Consider the following 16304-nt stretch of genomic DNA (forward strand, 5'->3'; position numbering starts at 1 on the left):
TCTTTTCCCTTAAAAATGAGGAATACATGGCCCCCTGGCTCAGTAATATTGTATAATTAAATTTTTAATTTTTATGCTCCCGAAAAATTTGGGGGGACATTAGTCGCCCCCTTTTTTGCCCGTCAAATGTTTTTCCGTTGCCGCCCCCGTAAAAACAAACAAAAAAAGGTTAATAAACTTTTGGTAATGTTCCCTTTGTTTTGTGCGTGACGAACGTTTCCTTGTATTTAATTTAAACCCGTTTTTTTTCCTTTAACTTTGTCCCATAACTTAAAAAAAGGTATCAAATAAAACTTTGTAGGTAGATAGATCTCATTGAGTAGTGGGCAGTGCACAAGAACCTAATCTGCCTTCCCAAATTTTTTGAATTTCCCCCTTTGTTTATTTTAAAACTTTGAACTTTGTCCTGGCAATTTCTTTAAACTATTAGAGATATAAAAATGAAACTTTGTAGGTAGCTAGATATAATTGATAGAATTGCAATGTTAAAGAACCCAAACCCAAAACCTGGGCTAATTTTGGAGTTATTTTCCCTTTTTTTTCATTTTTACACTTTTACTTTTCCTGGGAAAATAATTCTGATATCATCAGGAAAATTTTAGATAGATAGATCTCATTTAGAAGTGCAGTGCAAAAAAACATAACTCCCCTTTGGCCCAATTTTTGGAAATTTTTGCCCTTTTTTTTCAATTTTTTATACTTTCCTGTTCCGAATTCTTCGGGGAGCATCACCCGGGTTTCCCCCTTCTTTGTTGGGTTTTTTTAGTGAAATTTCATTATGATTTAATCTGGGTTTTTTGCTGACAAAATGGTTTTTTTAGAGTCAAAAGTTGCTATACTAAAAACCCTAATTATAAAATTATAATGAAAGTCAGTGTTAGGGATGTTTTTTTTAAAGCATCAATGTTTCCCCGCTTGCTTATTTTAAAACCACATTTGTTTAAATTTTTATTATTTTTTTTTGTTTTATTAACTTTTCTGATTGATTTTTTTATGTCTTTGATTTAAAAAAATCATTTTAAAAAGTTTGATTTTGATTTTGATAGTAAAAATGGCAAATTTACAGTTTTTGATTAGACTTGTAAATTTTTGTACAGCCATATGGAAAGCAATTGATAATTTTTTTAAAATTTTAATCAATTCTTTTCTATAAATTATTAAAAAATACTATGTGCTTTGCAAAATCCATTGGGTTTTTACTTTTATCCCCTACTTTTTTAAATTAAAAAATGTTTTCCCTTTAAATTTTAAAAAAGGTATTTTGCATTTATTAGTGCTTTGTTTTTTTTAAAAGAAAAAGGAAAAACAAAATAATTTTAAAAAGGGTGGAAAAAAAATTCAGTTTTTAATTTTTTTTAGTGTTTTTTCAGGATTTATTTTAAAAATTATTTTTTTTATTTTCTAGGTTTATGAATCTATTTAGACTCAAAAATCCACCAAAATGTGTCGTCATCTGGGCCACCCCAATAAAGTGACAAAATTTTAAACCCTTACCGGGACATGAGCCCTATTTGAAAAAAGTGACATTAGGAAAGGGTTTTTGATGATGCCCGGACCTGAAATCCCAACCCAGTTTGTTTGGGGGGTCATTAGATGAAGTTAAATTTGTGAACATCTATGAAAAAATCTGTTTGGAGAAATTCCAAAAGCTGAAGTTCCCCGATACAACCAAACATGAAGTTTTTTGAAATTTGGGAAAAAATGAAATGGCTGAAAAAGGGAAAAATGAAATAGAAATGTTACTGTGCACCAAATTACAACCCCAAAGACTTTTTTGGGATGAAAAAAACCCCTAGGAAAAAAGGGCCAAAAAACAACAAAGGGAAAAATGGTTTTTTCTAAAGAAATGAAGAATTGAAAAAATATTTCTCAAAAAAATTTTGCCCAAAAAAAATTTCCCCAAGGGGACTTTACTGCTAAAAAGCAAAAAAATTAAGCTATAAGCATGGTGGCCGAGTCCCCAGCGTTCTTGGAAAATTTTATTTTTAAAAAAAAATCAAACATGAACCAAATTTAAAAAAAAAATTTAACCAAAAAATGTTTCCCCAAATTCTGTTTTCCCACTTGAGTTTTTTCTTTCAGATTGTTAAATTTGTAATTTTTATAAAATAATTTAACCCCCCATCCCCCCAACTCTAAAAGGGGGTAAGGGAGACAGTCCGTTATTAATTTTCTTGTATGACTGTGAAAAAAAAATCACAAAAATTTATCCCGATTTAACATTCCTGAAGGAAAACCTTTTTCATATTCAAGGAGTCCCTTTTTAAAATCTAGGAAACCTGAATTTGGGCTTTATGAAAAAGACATAAAGGTAAAAAGATGAATTCATCTGATAATGTTTTTTTTAAACCCAAAATTTTTTTAATTAATTTTTTTTTTTACAACAAAGAAAAAGGAGTTTTTAAAGAAAATTTTATACTTTTGAAAATTTTCATGTACATGCAAATTTATACCCATTGTATTCCCTTTACATTTTTACCATTCAAAATCCTTTTTTTCCAAAAGACTCTTTTGGGAAAATTCTTTTTCTCTCTTTTTTGCTCGCCTGAAACATTTTCTCAGGCAGAGCTATTAGGGTCATTTATTGCCGTCGTCCGTTCCACACTTACCTCGTTAAAACTCGGAGGTTTGATTTTTGTCCCCAATTTTTTCATTTAAAATTTTTAGAAAGTTTGTTTATTTTTGGGCGAGTTCGAAAATGGGTCAAAGGGGGGAAAAAATAAGGGTTTGTAAGGCCCCAAAAAGGGAAAAAAACTTGGGTTAAAAAACTCTTAAAAGGGTTTGGGTTTTTTCCCCCGATTCAGTAATTTTTGGGCAGAATGTTTTTCATATTGATTTTTTTGGGCAAGGGTTTGAAAATGGGTTTATCTTTTTGGGAAAAAACTAGGTGGCAATGCCCAAAAAAGGAAAAAGCTTTTTAAAAAAACTCTAAAGGGTTGGGAATTTTTTCCTCAGATGTCATGAAAATTTGTAAAAAATTTTTCTTTTTATTTGGTTTTGAAAATGGTCATCTTTTGGGGTCAAAAACTAAGGGGCACAATGCCCCAAATTTTTTTGGGAAAAAACTTGTAAAACATAGAGGGTTTTTATTTTTGCCCCCATATGTCATGAAAAATTTTTCAAAATGTTTTTCCCTTTGTGGGTTATTTGGACAAGTTTGAAAATGGGTCATCACGGGGTTTAAAAAATATGGTTCGGCAATGCCCCATATATGGAAAAAAATCTTGTAAACACTTTAGAGCTTGCATTTTTGTCTCAAATGTCATGAAAATTAGTTTAAGAAGTTTGTCCTAATGATTTATTTACCCAAGTTTTAAACATGGGTCATCTTTGGATCAAATTGGTCGGCAAATGCCCAAAAATTTGGAAAAAAGCTTTGTTAACACTCTAAGAAGTTTCATATTTGCCTCAAATGTCATTTTGTAATTTTTTTTGGTCAGGGAAAATTTGTTTGTATATTGATTCTTGGACAAGTTTTTGAAGATGGGTCATCTTGGGGTTCCAAAAACTAGGTCCAAAGCCCATAATTAGGAAAAAGCTTGAAAAACACTCTAGAGAATTGGCATTTTTGCGTCAGATGTCATGAAAATTGGGTCAGAATTGTTTTGATTGATTTTCTTGAAAAAGTCTGAACCATGGGTCATTTTTAGGTTTAAAAAAGGGGTTCACAAAAAATAAAAAATTTTAGTTTGAATTTTTCTACAATTATGATGCTTTTTCCTAAAAAAATTAAAAGGGGATTGTTTTTAAACAAAAAAAAGGTTATTTTTTTGGAAATCAATTTATTTGAAAGTTTAATTCTTTTTAAACTGTTGAAAAAAAATTGAAATTGTTCTGTTTGGGAAAAAAAAAAGCCTGAAAAAAGACATTTTTTTAAAAAAAATATTTTTTTAATTTATTTTTTTACAAAATGAAAAAATGCTACAGGTTTTATCTATATGGAAGTGTGATTAAAGTGGAAAAATTTTAGGTTTTGTAAAACGACCAATCAAAAACCCCTATTGTTTAAACCAAACCTTTAAAGGGGAAGGGAATTTTTAATCTAGGGGGCCCTCCCTTTTCCCTCTTTTTTCATTTTCTGCCTTTTAGTTTTTAAAATGTTCTTTTTTTTAGTTTTTGCTTTTTGTAGCTGGAGGGTCACTTGCACCTTCTATAAATCTCCACATTTTTCGAAGTAAGACAAAAATCGTATTTTTCTCGGATCGCGAAAATATGTGACATATTACCGTTTCTGGATATATTTGGAATGTTCGGCGATATTAGCTATTGAGTATAAAGCCGAAAACATTCAAATTTATTTTGGCAGTTTAAAATGATAACGTATTTTGAGTTAAAATTAAGCACATGATTTTAGAATTTATTTACCTTTTAATGTTTCGTTTTATTTTATTGATATTATTTGAAGGTAGTTTTACGCTTAGATGGAAATGTAAAAGGTAAAATATTGAAGCTTTTTGCTTTACTTTACCTAGAAAAACGTTTCCCCAAAGGAAAACCCAAAACCTTTGGGTTTTGGTGTCCCCAAATTTTTTGGGGCCTAGGGAAACCCCGGGACCCTGGGTTTGTGCGAACCCTTTTTTGTCCTTTTACCCCTGTTTTTTCTTTTTTTAAAAGTAGAAGTATACATTAAAGAGTTAAAGGTTCAAGTGTGTTTGTTAATGTTAACCCCTTATGATAAAGTTGTAAGTCCTCAAACTAGAATCAGGGTCTATCTATTTTGATAGACCCTGAATAGAATCAAGGTTTTGACTTGATATAAATAATATCACTGGCACTGTAACAAAAGAGAAATCAACCTGGACGGCAGGTAACTAAAATGTTTATAAAAAAAACACAAAGTGAAAGACTTAAAAAGTGGAGCAAAAATAATAGTTTTTCAAAGCACTAGTCTTGTGAACATAAAGTACATGTATACTGTCTGGTAAGTAAGGTTTCTTGCCAACATATTTTGATCAGTCACACAGGTCCACCCCATTAGCTCTGGCCTTTTTGGACATACTTTTACGTACTTGTGTGACTCTAAGTTGATCATGCTTCTGTGACTGTCTTGTAAGTAAGGTTTGCAAACATATTTTCATCAGTCACACAAGAACAGTTTTGTCATAACAGAGATACACCCCAGTAGCTCTGATCTTTTTGGACATATTTTAGCAAAAGAGAAATCAACCAGGACGGCAAGTAACTACGTGTAAAATGATTATCAAAATACTCAAAAGTGAATGAATTAAGAAGTGGAGCAAAATACTGTTTTTCAAAGCATTATTTAAAAGTTTTGCCATCACACAGGTAACACGGTCACACAAGTGAACCCTATTAGCACTGGCCGTTTTGGACATTCCTTTGCATACTTGTGTGACTGTTAGTTGATAAGCTTCTGTGACTGTCTTGTAAGTAAGGTTTCGTGCGAACAAATTTTGATCAGTCACACAAGAACATTTTTGTCATCACACAAGCAGCCTGGTCGCACAGGTACCCCACAGTACGTCCGTCCGTCTTTCCGTCCGTCCGTCCCCTTTTCTTGTCCGGGACATAACTTTGAAACAACAAGAGGTATCAACATGAAACTTTGTAGGTAGATAGATCTCATTTAGTAGGTGTGCAGTGCACAAGAACCGTAACTCTGCCTTGCCTAATTTTTGAATTATTCCCCTTTGTTTATTTTTACACTTTGAACTTTGTCCGGGACATAACTCTAAAAGTATAAAAGGTATCAATATGAAACTTTGTAGGTAGATAGATCTCATTGAGTAGAAGTGCAGTGCACAAGAACCGTAACTCTGCCTTGCCTAATTTTTGAATTATGCCCCCTTTGTTTATTTTACACTTTGAACTTTGTCTGGGACATAACTCTAAAAGAATAAGAGGTATCAACATGAAACTTTGTAGGTAGATAGATCTCATTGAGTAGGTGTGCAGTGCACAAGAACCGTAACTCTGCCTTGCCTAATTTTTGAATTACCCCCCTTTGTTTATTTTACACTTTGAAATTTTGTCCGGGACATAACTCTAAAAGTATAAGAGGTATCAACATGAAACTTTGTAGGTAGATAGATCTCATTGAGTAGAAGTGCAGTGCACAAGAACCGTAACTCTGGCCTTGCCTAATTTTTGAATTATCCCCCTTTGTTTATTTTACACTTTGAACTTTGTCGAGGACCATAACTCTAAAAGTATAAGAGGTATCAACATGAAACTTTGTAGGTAATAGATCTCATTGAGTAGGTGTGCATGCAGTGCACAAGAACTGTAACTCTGCCTTGCCTAATTTTTGAATTATCCCCCTTTGTTTATTTTACACTTGAAATTTGTCCGGACATAACTCTAAAACTATAAGAGGTATCAACATGAAACTTTGTAGGTAGATAGTTCTCATTGAGTAGGTATGCAGTGCACAAGAACCGTAACTCTGCCTTGTCTAATTTTTGAATTATGCCCCCTTTGTTTATTTTACACTTTGAACTTTGTCCGGGACATAACTCTAAAAGTATAAGAGGTATCAACATGAAACTTTGTAGGTATAATAGATCTCATTGAGTAGGTGTGCAGTGAACAAGAACCTTAACTCTGCCTTGCCTAATTTTTGAATTATCCCCCTTTGTTTATTTTTTACACTTTGAACTTTGTCCGGGACATATTTCTTAATGTATAAGAGATATCAACATGAAACTTTGTAGGTAGATAGATCTCATTGAGTAAGTTTGCAGTGCACAAGAACTGTAACACTTGTCTTGCCTTCTTTTGTAGTTATTGCCCTTTGCTTGTTCATTTTGACACTTTGAACTTTGTCTGGGACATTATTCTAAATTATAAGAGATATCAACATGAAACTTTGTAGATAGATAGGTCTCATTTGGTGGAAGTGCAGGTGCTTAAGAATCATTACTCTGCCTTGCCTTATTTTGAAGGTAATTGCCCTTTTTTTATTTTTACTTTTTGACTTTTGTCCTGGAACATTACTTTAAAACTATTAGAGATATCAACATGAAACTTTGTAGGTAGCTAGATATAATTGGATAGAACTGCAACGCTTCAAGAACCTAAACAAAGCCTGGTGTAATTTTGGAGTTATTGCCCTTTGTTCATTTTTTTTATACTTTCCTGTGTCCAGAACCTTCTCGGGGAGCATCACCCGGTTCAACCGGTTCTTGTTTAAGTTTAATTTATCTGGTTTAGGATCTTGGTCAATGCTGTTTGATGTATTTTGAAGAAAGTTGTTAATCTCTGCTTTTTTCGGAGCTGAAGTTAATTTCTAGCAGACAGTTAAAAGGTTGCAAAATATGACAACAAAAATTAAACGATTTTGTCTAGGCACTTCATATCTGCAGTATCATACAAATGCGAGCGTTTATAAAGTAGTTGAAACAGGCTAAATGCCAGATTATGGACTCCTTTAATTTCATTTCGATTAAACAATGCGGTAAATATTCCATACATGTTTATACCAAAGACAGTTAGTAATCTGTATATCTCAAGTGGAAATCGGCTAAGGTGAAATTCTTTGGTCAAAAAATATGCACGGCTGTTGTTTCATTGCTAAAAATAGTGCGCCAAAAACGCTCTCTTGAAGAAACACTGTCTAGCCATACAGAGATTTGTTATTAATAACACTAATAATTGGCTTGGTAATTCCAAACTTCATTGTTTTTCAGATAATTATGTGTCTCAATATGCAGTGTATATTGGCCAAATATAAACTCATTGACAGGTCTTAGACACTAATTAAAAACATAGAGTCACACCCTTGTGGACATTATTCTAGCCACTTACCAATGGACATAAAAAAGTAGATAGAATCTTAATATGTGCTAGAATAATGACAAACACTTGTGGACAATTCTTAGTCACTCATCAATGGACACTTAGTCACTCTGCTGTGGACATAATTCTAGCCACTTACCAATGGACATACAGAATAAGATAGAATCTTAATATGAACTAGAATAATTACAAACACTTTACTTATGGACAGTTCTTAGTCACTCATCAATGGACACATAGGCACTCTCTTGTGGACATAATTCGAGCCACTTAACAGCCGGCATTGAGAAGGACTCTTCGATTGCAAACACTTTAATTGTGGACATTTCTTGGTCACTCAGCAATGGACACATAGTCACTCTCCTGTGGACATAATTCTAGCCACTTACCAATGGACATACAGAATTAGGTAGAATCTTAATTTGAACTAGAATAATTACAAACACTTTACTTATAGACAATTCTTAGTCACACATCAATGGACACATAGGCACTCTCTTGTGGACATAATTTGAGCCACTTAACAGCTTGCATAGCGAGGGACTCTTTGATTGCAAACACTTTAATTATGGACATTTCTTAGTCACTCATCAATGGACACATAGTCACTCTCCTGTGGACATAATTCTAGCCACTTACCAATGGACATACAGAATTTGGTAGAATCTTGATATGAACTAGAATAATTACAAACACTTTACTTATGGACAGTTCTTAGTCACTCATCAATGGACACATAGGCACTCTCTTATGGACATCATTATAGCCACTTAACACTGGACATATAGAATATGAATTTAATACACTTTACTTCAGCCACTTTATATGGATGGACATTGAATCTTTCTAGGCTCTTATCAATGGACATATAGAAGTAATCTTAATATGAATGATTACAAGTTCTTATGAACAGATCTTAGCCACACATCCATGGACACTGAAGACTGTAAAAATTAATGATCACAAACACTTAACTTCTAAACATTTATTTATTAATCACATTTTTAAAACATTAACATACATTATCTTTGCCACAGGTCAACGGACAATGGAGAAAGCACCATTATAGACAAAATTACAAATTAAGTTGCATTGTATTTAGGAAATGTATGTGTTCTTTTGTATATTTTGTAGAAAAACTGAAGAACAGACCCGCAACTTTAAAGTGTTTCGAAGAAGACTTTGAATGGGCTGCTAGAGAGGTTGAATTTGCATTTAATCGGAGTGATACCAGTGGCACTAGCCCACATTCTGCCAGTCAGTGTGACTCTGGTGGTGGTGACATAAAAGAAAATGTGGAAAACAATGCGTCAGGACCAGTAGAAGAGGCAAACACTCTGACAGAACCCTGCATCAATACTCAACCCACTGCCAGTCAATGTGACTCTAGTGGTGGTGACATAAAAGAAAATGTGGAAAACAATGCGTCAGGACCAGTAGAAGAGGCAAACACTCTGACAGAACCCTGCATCAATACTCAACCCACTGCCAGTCAATGTGACTCTAGTGGTGGTGACATAAAAGAAAATGTGGAAAACAATGCGTCAGGACCAGTAGAAGAGGCAAACACTCTGACAGAACCCTGCATCAATACCCAACCAACTGTCAGTCAATGTGACTTTGAGTTTGGTGACATAAAAGAAAGTGTGGAAAACAGTGTGTCAGAACCTATAGAAGAGGCAAACACTCTGACAGAACCCTGCATCAATACCCAACCCACTGCCAGTCAATGTGACTTTGAGTTTGGTGACATAAAAGAAAGTGTGGAAAACAGTGTGTCAGAACCTATAGAAGAGGCAAACACTCTGACAGAACCCTGCATCAATACCCAACCCACTGCCAGTCAATGTGACTTTGAGTTTGGTGACATAAAAGAAAGTGTGGAAAACAGTGTGTCAGAACCAGTAGAAGAGGCAAACACTCTGACAGAACCCTGCATCAATACCCAACCCTCTTCTAGTCAGTGTGACTTTGAGTTTGGTGACATAAACGAAAGTGTGGAAAACAATGTGTCAGAACCAGTAGAAGAGGCAAACACTCTGACAGAAACCTGCATTAATACCCAAGCCACTGCCAGTCAATGTGACTTTGAGTTTGGTGACATAAACGAAAGTGTGGAAAACAGTGTGTCAGGACCAGTAGATGAGGCAAACACTCTGACAGAACCCTGCATCAATACCCAACCCTCTGCCAGTCAATGTGACTTTGAGTTTGGTGACATAAAAGAAAGTGTGGAAAACAGTGTGTCAGGACCAGTAGAAGAGGCAAACACTCTGACAGAACCCTGCATCAATACCCAAACCTCTGCCAGTCAATGTGACTTTGAGTTTGGTGACATAAAAGAAAGTGTGGAAAACAGTGTGTCAGAACCAGTAGAAGAGGCAAACACTCTTATAGAACCCTGCATCAATAGCCCACCCACTGCCAGTGAGAGTTCTGAGTGTGATAACTTAAATGGAGGTATGAAAAACTACATGACAGAAACAATAAAAGAGACTGAAACACTGATAGAAAGCGGTGAAAATACAGAGCATTCTTCCAGCGAAGGTGAATCAGATAATGATTACATTTCAGTTATGCCATGCAGTTCTAGGTATAAAAAATATTCAGAAAGTGATCAGTCAGAATCAGAGTATGTAGAATGTTCTGACCTTGAGGAATGTACTGATGTTGGGGCATCAGCTGTTCATGGCCCTGTGTTGGATGAAAAATACAAAAGTCGTGACATAAATCTTCCAGACATCTACATTAGGAAACTTAGGAAAAGCGCATATAGTTCAAATGCACAGGCAGCACGAAAAAAAGCGTTCAATAAGAGGGTATATGATAATTATCATGCTTGCCTGTACTGTGGTGTCATGGTCCAACATATTGATACCCATCTACGAAATAAGAAACATAGGAAAATTCCTGATGTAAAAAGATTGCTCGAGGAAGAAAAACCAGATTTCTTGGGAATCCAGAAATTAGGGGATCACAAACACAATGTGAGAGTTTTGAAAGAAGGACGTGGTGAACTCATCTTGAACAGACACTACAGCATTAGACATACTTTTCTACCAAATGAAATGCTCACATGATATTCAAATTATAAATTTATGCTAAAATGAACATTTAATAATCAAAGTATGCACAAAACAGCACGTGCAAGTTTAGTTACTCTCTCTCCCCACTGTACAGAAATCAGCCTATCAAATTTCATCATCTCTTCAGCATGTAGGCTATGGGGATTATCTTGCACCAGAAGTGCCCATTTTGCATTGACTACTCTTATTAGATCATATTTCAGCTTAATTGCGTTACTAGGTGACTTCAGGTCCTCTTCATCATCCATATATGGCATACAAACATTGAATTGTTGCTGCCATTAGAGCGTCATAGTATTTAGTTCTGATAAACTCATCTAAAGCCTTCTCAGCATTTTTCTCATCTGCTTTCCTTAGTTCAATCAAAAGTCTTGCCATCAGTCTCATGTGTTGAGAAGTGTAATATTTTCTTTTTGCTTCATTATCTATGGACCTTCTTAGCCAACTCTCTCCAAGAGCTACAATGAGAGGGTCATTTTGTGCCACTGTACCTATATCATCTCTAGTCATAATAGGAAATACTTCCTAAAGCATCAGTTTAGAAGGTCTTGTACTGATGACTCCAGCAAGAACCTGGCTCTGCACTATAAGCTGACCCTTCTTTACCTTTGATTTTCGTGTAGCACAATTTCTATAATGCTGTTTTAAGTTTTTCAACAAAATCCACTGCTTACACTCAGGACATGGCCCAAACTCACGTACATCAAGGTAAGTGCTTGGTCTCCTTCTTATAAAATAAGATGAAGAAAGAGTTGCCAAGTCCAGAAGATGTTATGAAACTGACGAAGCACATTGTCAGTGAACTAGAATCGACAGCTCTCACACCAGAGAATTTCTTTCGAATAGTGCAGTTGGTACAAACTAGACTGCTTCTTTATAATAAAAGGAGAAGTGGAGAAATTGATGCTGTCAGGTATCCTGTTAGTTATATTAATTTTTCAGTTGTTAGTCAATTCATTAAATATGATAACTAAAACAGATGTATGTGACTGTGCATACTTTGATTATTAAATGTTCATTTTAGCATAAATTTATAATTTGAATATCATGTGAGCATTTCATTTGGTAGAAAAGTATGTCTAATGCTGTAGTGTCTGTTCAATCAGAAAAAATACTACAGTAATGATAGCCGGAATGTTAAATATATACTATAACTTAATTGTACATGTGGTGTTTAAAGATCTTTTACTTTGCAGCTTGGAAAGTTTTGCTGGTAAAACTAAGGAAATAGATGATTTGGATCAGTCAATGCTAGGTGAATTAACAAAAGTAGAGCAATACCTGCTGAAAACACAGGAAATGATGATAGTCAGAGGAAAAGTAAGTGTAATTGTGTTTATGTTGTATGCATTTGGTGGCATTAAGATTTTCTTTACTTCAAGAAAAGATCTTAGTAAAAGTATTTTAATATTTCATTAAAGTTCCATATTCAGCAGGTCACATGAAAATAATATGATTGCTCAAATCCTTGTTTAGTGCTTCATGTTCTCAGACTTAGTGTTAGTACTTGAACTCTGCTTTTGTTTTCAGAAAAAAAATGATCATATATACATGTATCTATGCCTATAAAATAGCAATTGCCTAACATACTTTTTTGTAATAAATATTTGGACATACACAGTTGCCGTTTTGTTGTATGTTTTTTGTTTTTTACAGGGAAACAGACCGGTCCCAGTTCTTATTCCAGGAGATGCCAAAGAACCTCTAGAGTATATTGCTTCTTGGCAAGCAAGACAGAGCCAAAACCCCGCAGCCAACAAGTACCTGTTCCCAATCAATGGTAATGCTATTTCCCAAGCTTTCTCCCATTAAGCTTGTTCAAATCTCTACACACTTTAATATTTGCCAGAAGACCTTTGAATGTTGATTTATTTAGAAAAAAACCTGAAATATTACTTTAAAAAGTTCCTTAATTTAATTTAATTATTGGATAGACTATAAAGAACTAGGAATTTCCTGTTGCTACCTTAGGCTGTGAATTACAATTTCCAAAAAATCAGATTGTTAATTCTTAACTCTTACTCACCTAGATCCTTGACCTTAATATGACATACCTTTCCTTAAAATAAATTATTTTTCAAGTCATTTAACTAAGAAAAGACTTAAGGCCAGGTTTAGGTAAATATGTTGCTCTTGTTAGTTTTTGTTGTTGTTTTTTCTGTTGTTCCTGAACTTCCTTTTGCAAGCTTTAAGTATTAACAGTGATTGATGCATGTATTTTAACACATTCTCCTGTACAGGGTTGACACACATGAGGGCATATGATTCTCTAAAACGTACCTGTAGTGAATGTTGTCTGACTGCTCCCAGTAGAATCACAAGTGTATCAATGAGGAAGTACACAGCCACATTGTCTCAGGTAAAATTTTATCTCTGTCAGGGCTCATAGTTGGCCAAAATTTTTACCACATATTGTCACATTTCTAGTCTGTTACTGTAAATTAATATTTAAAACTAACAGTTTTCTAGTTGTTTGTTGGTTTTTGCAAGCAGTCTATTTTATAAATGTTTTATTTATTTGATGTCAAGAAATGTGAGGTCATATTCCACACTTGTATGCCAAAAAGAATATGTGGTAGATGTGTCATAAAAAATGTTTGATTCCACAGGTCCTAAATCTAGACCCTTACCAAGTAGAATGGCTTTGTCGTCACCTGGGACATTCTGCAGATATTCACAAGTCTTATTATAGACACATGTCAGGATTTGTTGAGAGGGTCCAATTAAGCAAGTTGTTCTTGGTACAGGACCTTAACATGACAAGCAAATACAGAGGAAAAAATCTTGAGGAGATAGACATATCAGGTACAATTGATTTCGGATGGAAAATAACAAAAAAAAGGCTGAACTTTACATGCAGATGTACTTGTTTCTTTATATGGTTAACCATCAACATGTTCATTTATTGTTCAATAATCAAATAGTTATAGAAATTTTCTTTTCTGCAAACTTTCCTCAGCCCTTGTCGGGTTTAAACTGATTCTTGTTTGATTGGCATATTCTCATGTTTGCTGCAAATATGCCAAATGTTTTACTAGTTTATAAATTGTAAAGCATTACCTGATGTAATCAGAACTAACATTTACTTATTACATGTTACACAAGCATAAACACATGTATTTCACATCTTATCCTGACATTTGCTGAAAATTAAACATAACAAGATATGTTTGTAAAACATGTATACCCCCGATCAGCAGCCAATTAGTCATGTGATAAGGTTATTATGCATGACTTCTGACCCAGTGATCAAACAATTAATAAGGGTTATCAAGTATAACTGGTCATGACCTTAACCTTTGACCCCTTGACCCAAAACTCAATAGGGGTCATCTGCTGGTCACGACCAATCATCATACAAAGTTTTGAAAGTTTCCTAGGCCTAAGCGTTTTTTAGTTAATTGATCGGAAAAACCGTTTTAACATACAAGGTCAATGTGACCTTGACCTTTGACCCCTTGACCCCAAAATCAATAGGTAATCTGCTGGTCATGACCAATCACCATACCATGTTTGAAGTTTCCAAGGCCAAAGGGTTCTTAAGTTATTGATTTGAAATCTTTTTTAACTACAAGGTCAATGTGACCTTGCCCTTTGACCCCTTAACCCCTATATCAATAGGGGTCATCTACTGGTCATGACCAATCATCATACCAAGTTTGAAGTTCCTAGGCCTAAGGTTCTTTAGTTATTGATCGGAAAACCGTTTTTTACCTAAGAGGTCAATGTGACCTTGACCTTGACCCCTTGACCCCAAAATCAATAGGGGTCATCTACTGGTCATGACCAATCACCATATCAAGTTTGAAGTCCCTAGGCCTAAGGGTTCTTTCGTTATTGATCGGAAACCGTTTTTACCTACAAAGTCAATGTGACCTTGACCTTTGACCCCTTAACCCCCAAAATCAATAGGGGTCATCTGCTGGTCATGACCAATCACCATACCAAGTTTGAAGTTCCTAGGCCCAAGGGTTCTTTCGTTATTGATCGGAAATCATTTTTACCTACAAGGTCAATGTGACCTTGACCTTTGACCCCTTAACCCCAAAATCAATAGGGATCATCTGCTGGTCATGACCAATCACCATACCAAGTTTGAAGTTCCTAGGCCTAAGGGTTCTTTTGTTATTGATCAGAAACCGTTTTTACCCAAGAGGTCAATGTGACCTTGACCTTTGACCCCTTGACCCCAAAATCAATAGGGGTCATCTACTGATCATGACCAATCACCATACCAAGTTTGAAGTTCCTAGGCCTTAAAGTTCTTTAGTTATTGAATCGGAAACCGTTATTGCTTACAAGGTCAATGTGACCTTGACCTTTGACCCGCGATCCCCAAAATCAATAGGGGTCATCTACTGATCATGACCAATCACCATACTAATTTTTGAAGTTCCTAGGCCTTAAAGTTCTTTAGTTATTGATCGGAAACCGTTTTTTGCTTACAAGGTCAATGTGACCTTGACCTTTGACCCCTTGACCCCCAAAATCAATAGGGATCATCTACTGATCATGACCAATCACCATATCAAGTTTGAAGTTCCTAGGCCTTGAGGTTCTTTAGTTATTGATTTGGAAAACCGTTTTTTGCTTACAAGGGTCAATGTGACCTTGACCTTTGACCCCTTGACCCCAAAATCAATAGGGGTCATCTACTGGTCATGACCAATCACCATACCCAAGTTTGAATTCCTAGGCCTTAAGGTTCTTTTAGTTATTGATCGGAAACCGTTTTTGCTTACAAGGTCAATGTGACCTTGACCTTTGACCCCTTGACCCCAAAATCAATAGGGGTCATCTACTGGTCATGACCAATCACCATACCAAGTTTGAAGTTCCTAGGCCTAAGGGTTCTTTAGTTATCACTCGGAAACCATTTGGTCTACGGACCGACGGACCGACAAGTGCAAAGCAATATACCCCCTTTTCTTCGAAATGGGGGCATAATAAAATAAAACAATATGGTTAACCATTTATATATCGGCAATATTATATGTAGGGAATGTTTTATATACATTTTGCCATCCAGATCACTGGATTGATAAGTAATCAGTCACTTGCACAGAAATTTGTGAATAGCGCTTATTCATCTAGGATAGATGGTATTTAGACCTGACCACCGAGATAAGACTAAAAATAACTTTTTTTTTACACTTTCAGATTTGATTTTTCCCGACTCTGAGAATGTAGAAAGAAGGTAATGAACATGAGCTTGAAGATGTTTTAGATGAAAAAGATGTTACCACAAGTATATGTTATATAGCATTTTGATAGAAGTAATTGCTATACAAGCAGGATTCCAAATTATTGTGTCTGTGGTCCAAGATCACTTGGGATTTGGTGCAAGGACCACTGCAGCTGGTATATCAGACTATCTTGATTGATCTAGTTGATAGTAGATACGTGATTTTTGCAGAAAAAATATAGTTCAAACATTGTCAATTAGCATTTCTAACAAAT

General features: G+C 35.0%; 1 protein-coding gene across 1 annotated transcript; it reads left to right on the forward strand.

The window, feature by feature from the left end:
• Nucleotides 1–11584: 11584 nt before the first annotated feature.
• LOC132750281 (uncharacterized) lies at nucleotides 11585–16093 on the forward strand. Its single transcript, XM_060740229.1, has 6 exons — nucleotides 11585–11757; nucleotides 12041–12164; nucleotides 12501–12624; nucleotides 13085–13203; nucleotides 13454–13649; nucleotides 16005–16093. The coding sequence occupies exons 1-6, from the start codon at nucleotides 11585–11587 to the stop codon at nucleotides 16043–16045; spliced, it is 777 nt and encodes a 258-aa protein (XP_060596212.1). The 3' UTR covers nucleotides 16046–16093.
• Nucleotides 16094–16304: the final 211 nt, after the last annotated feature.

The sequence above is a fragment of the Ruditapes philippinarum genome, unplaced genomic scaffold (genome assembly GCF_026571515.1).
Source record: "Ruditapes philippinarum isolate M1 unplaced genomic scaffold, ASM2657151v2 ctg18266_1_1_1_1, whole genome shotgun sequence".
Taxonomy (NCBI): Eukaryota; Metazoa; Mollusca; class Bivalvia; order Venerida; family Veneridae; genus Ruditapes; species Ruditapes philippinarum.

Excerpts from the sequence above, each read along its gene's own strand:
- LOC132750281 (XM_060740229.1), top strand. The coding sequence starts at position 11,585 with ATGAAGAAAGAGTTGCCAAGTCCAGAAGATGTTATGAAACTGACGAAG. Across the intron at positions 13,204-13,453 it reads ACACAGCCACATTGTCTCAG|GTCCTAAATCTAGACCCTTA; the intron begins GTAAAATTTTAT and ends TTGATTCCACAG. Across the intron at positions 13,650-16,004 it reads TGAGGAGATAGACATATCAG|ATTTGATTTTTCCCGACTCT; the intron begins GTACAATTGATT and ends TTACACTTTCAG.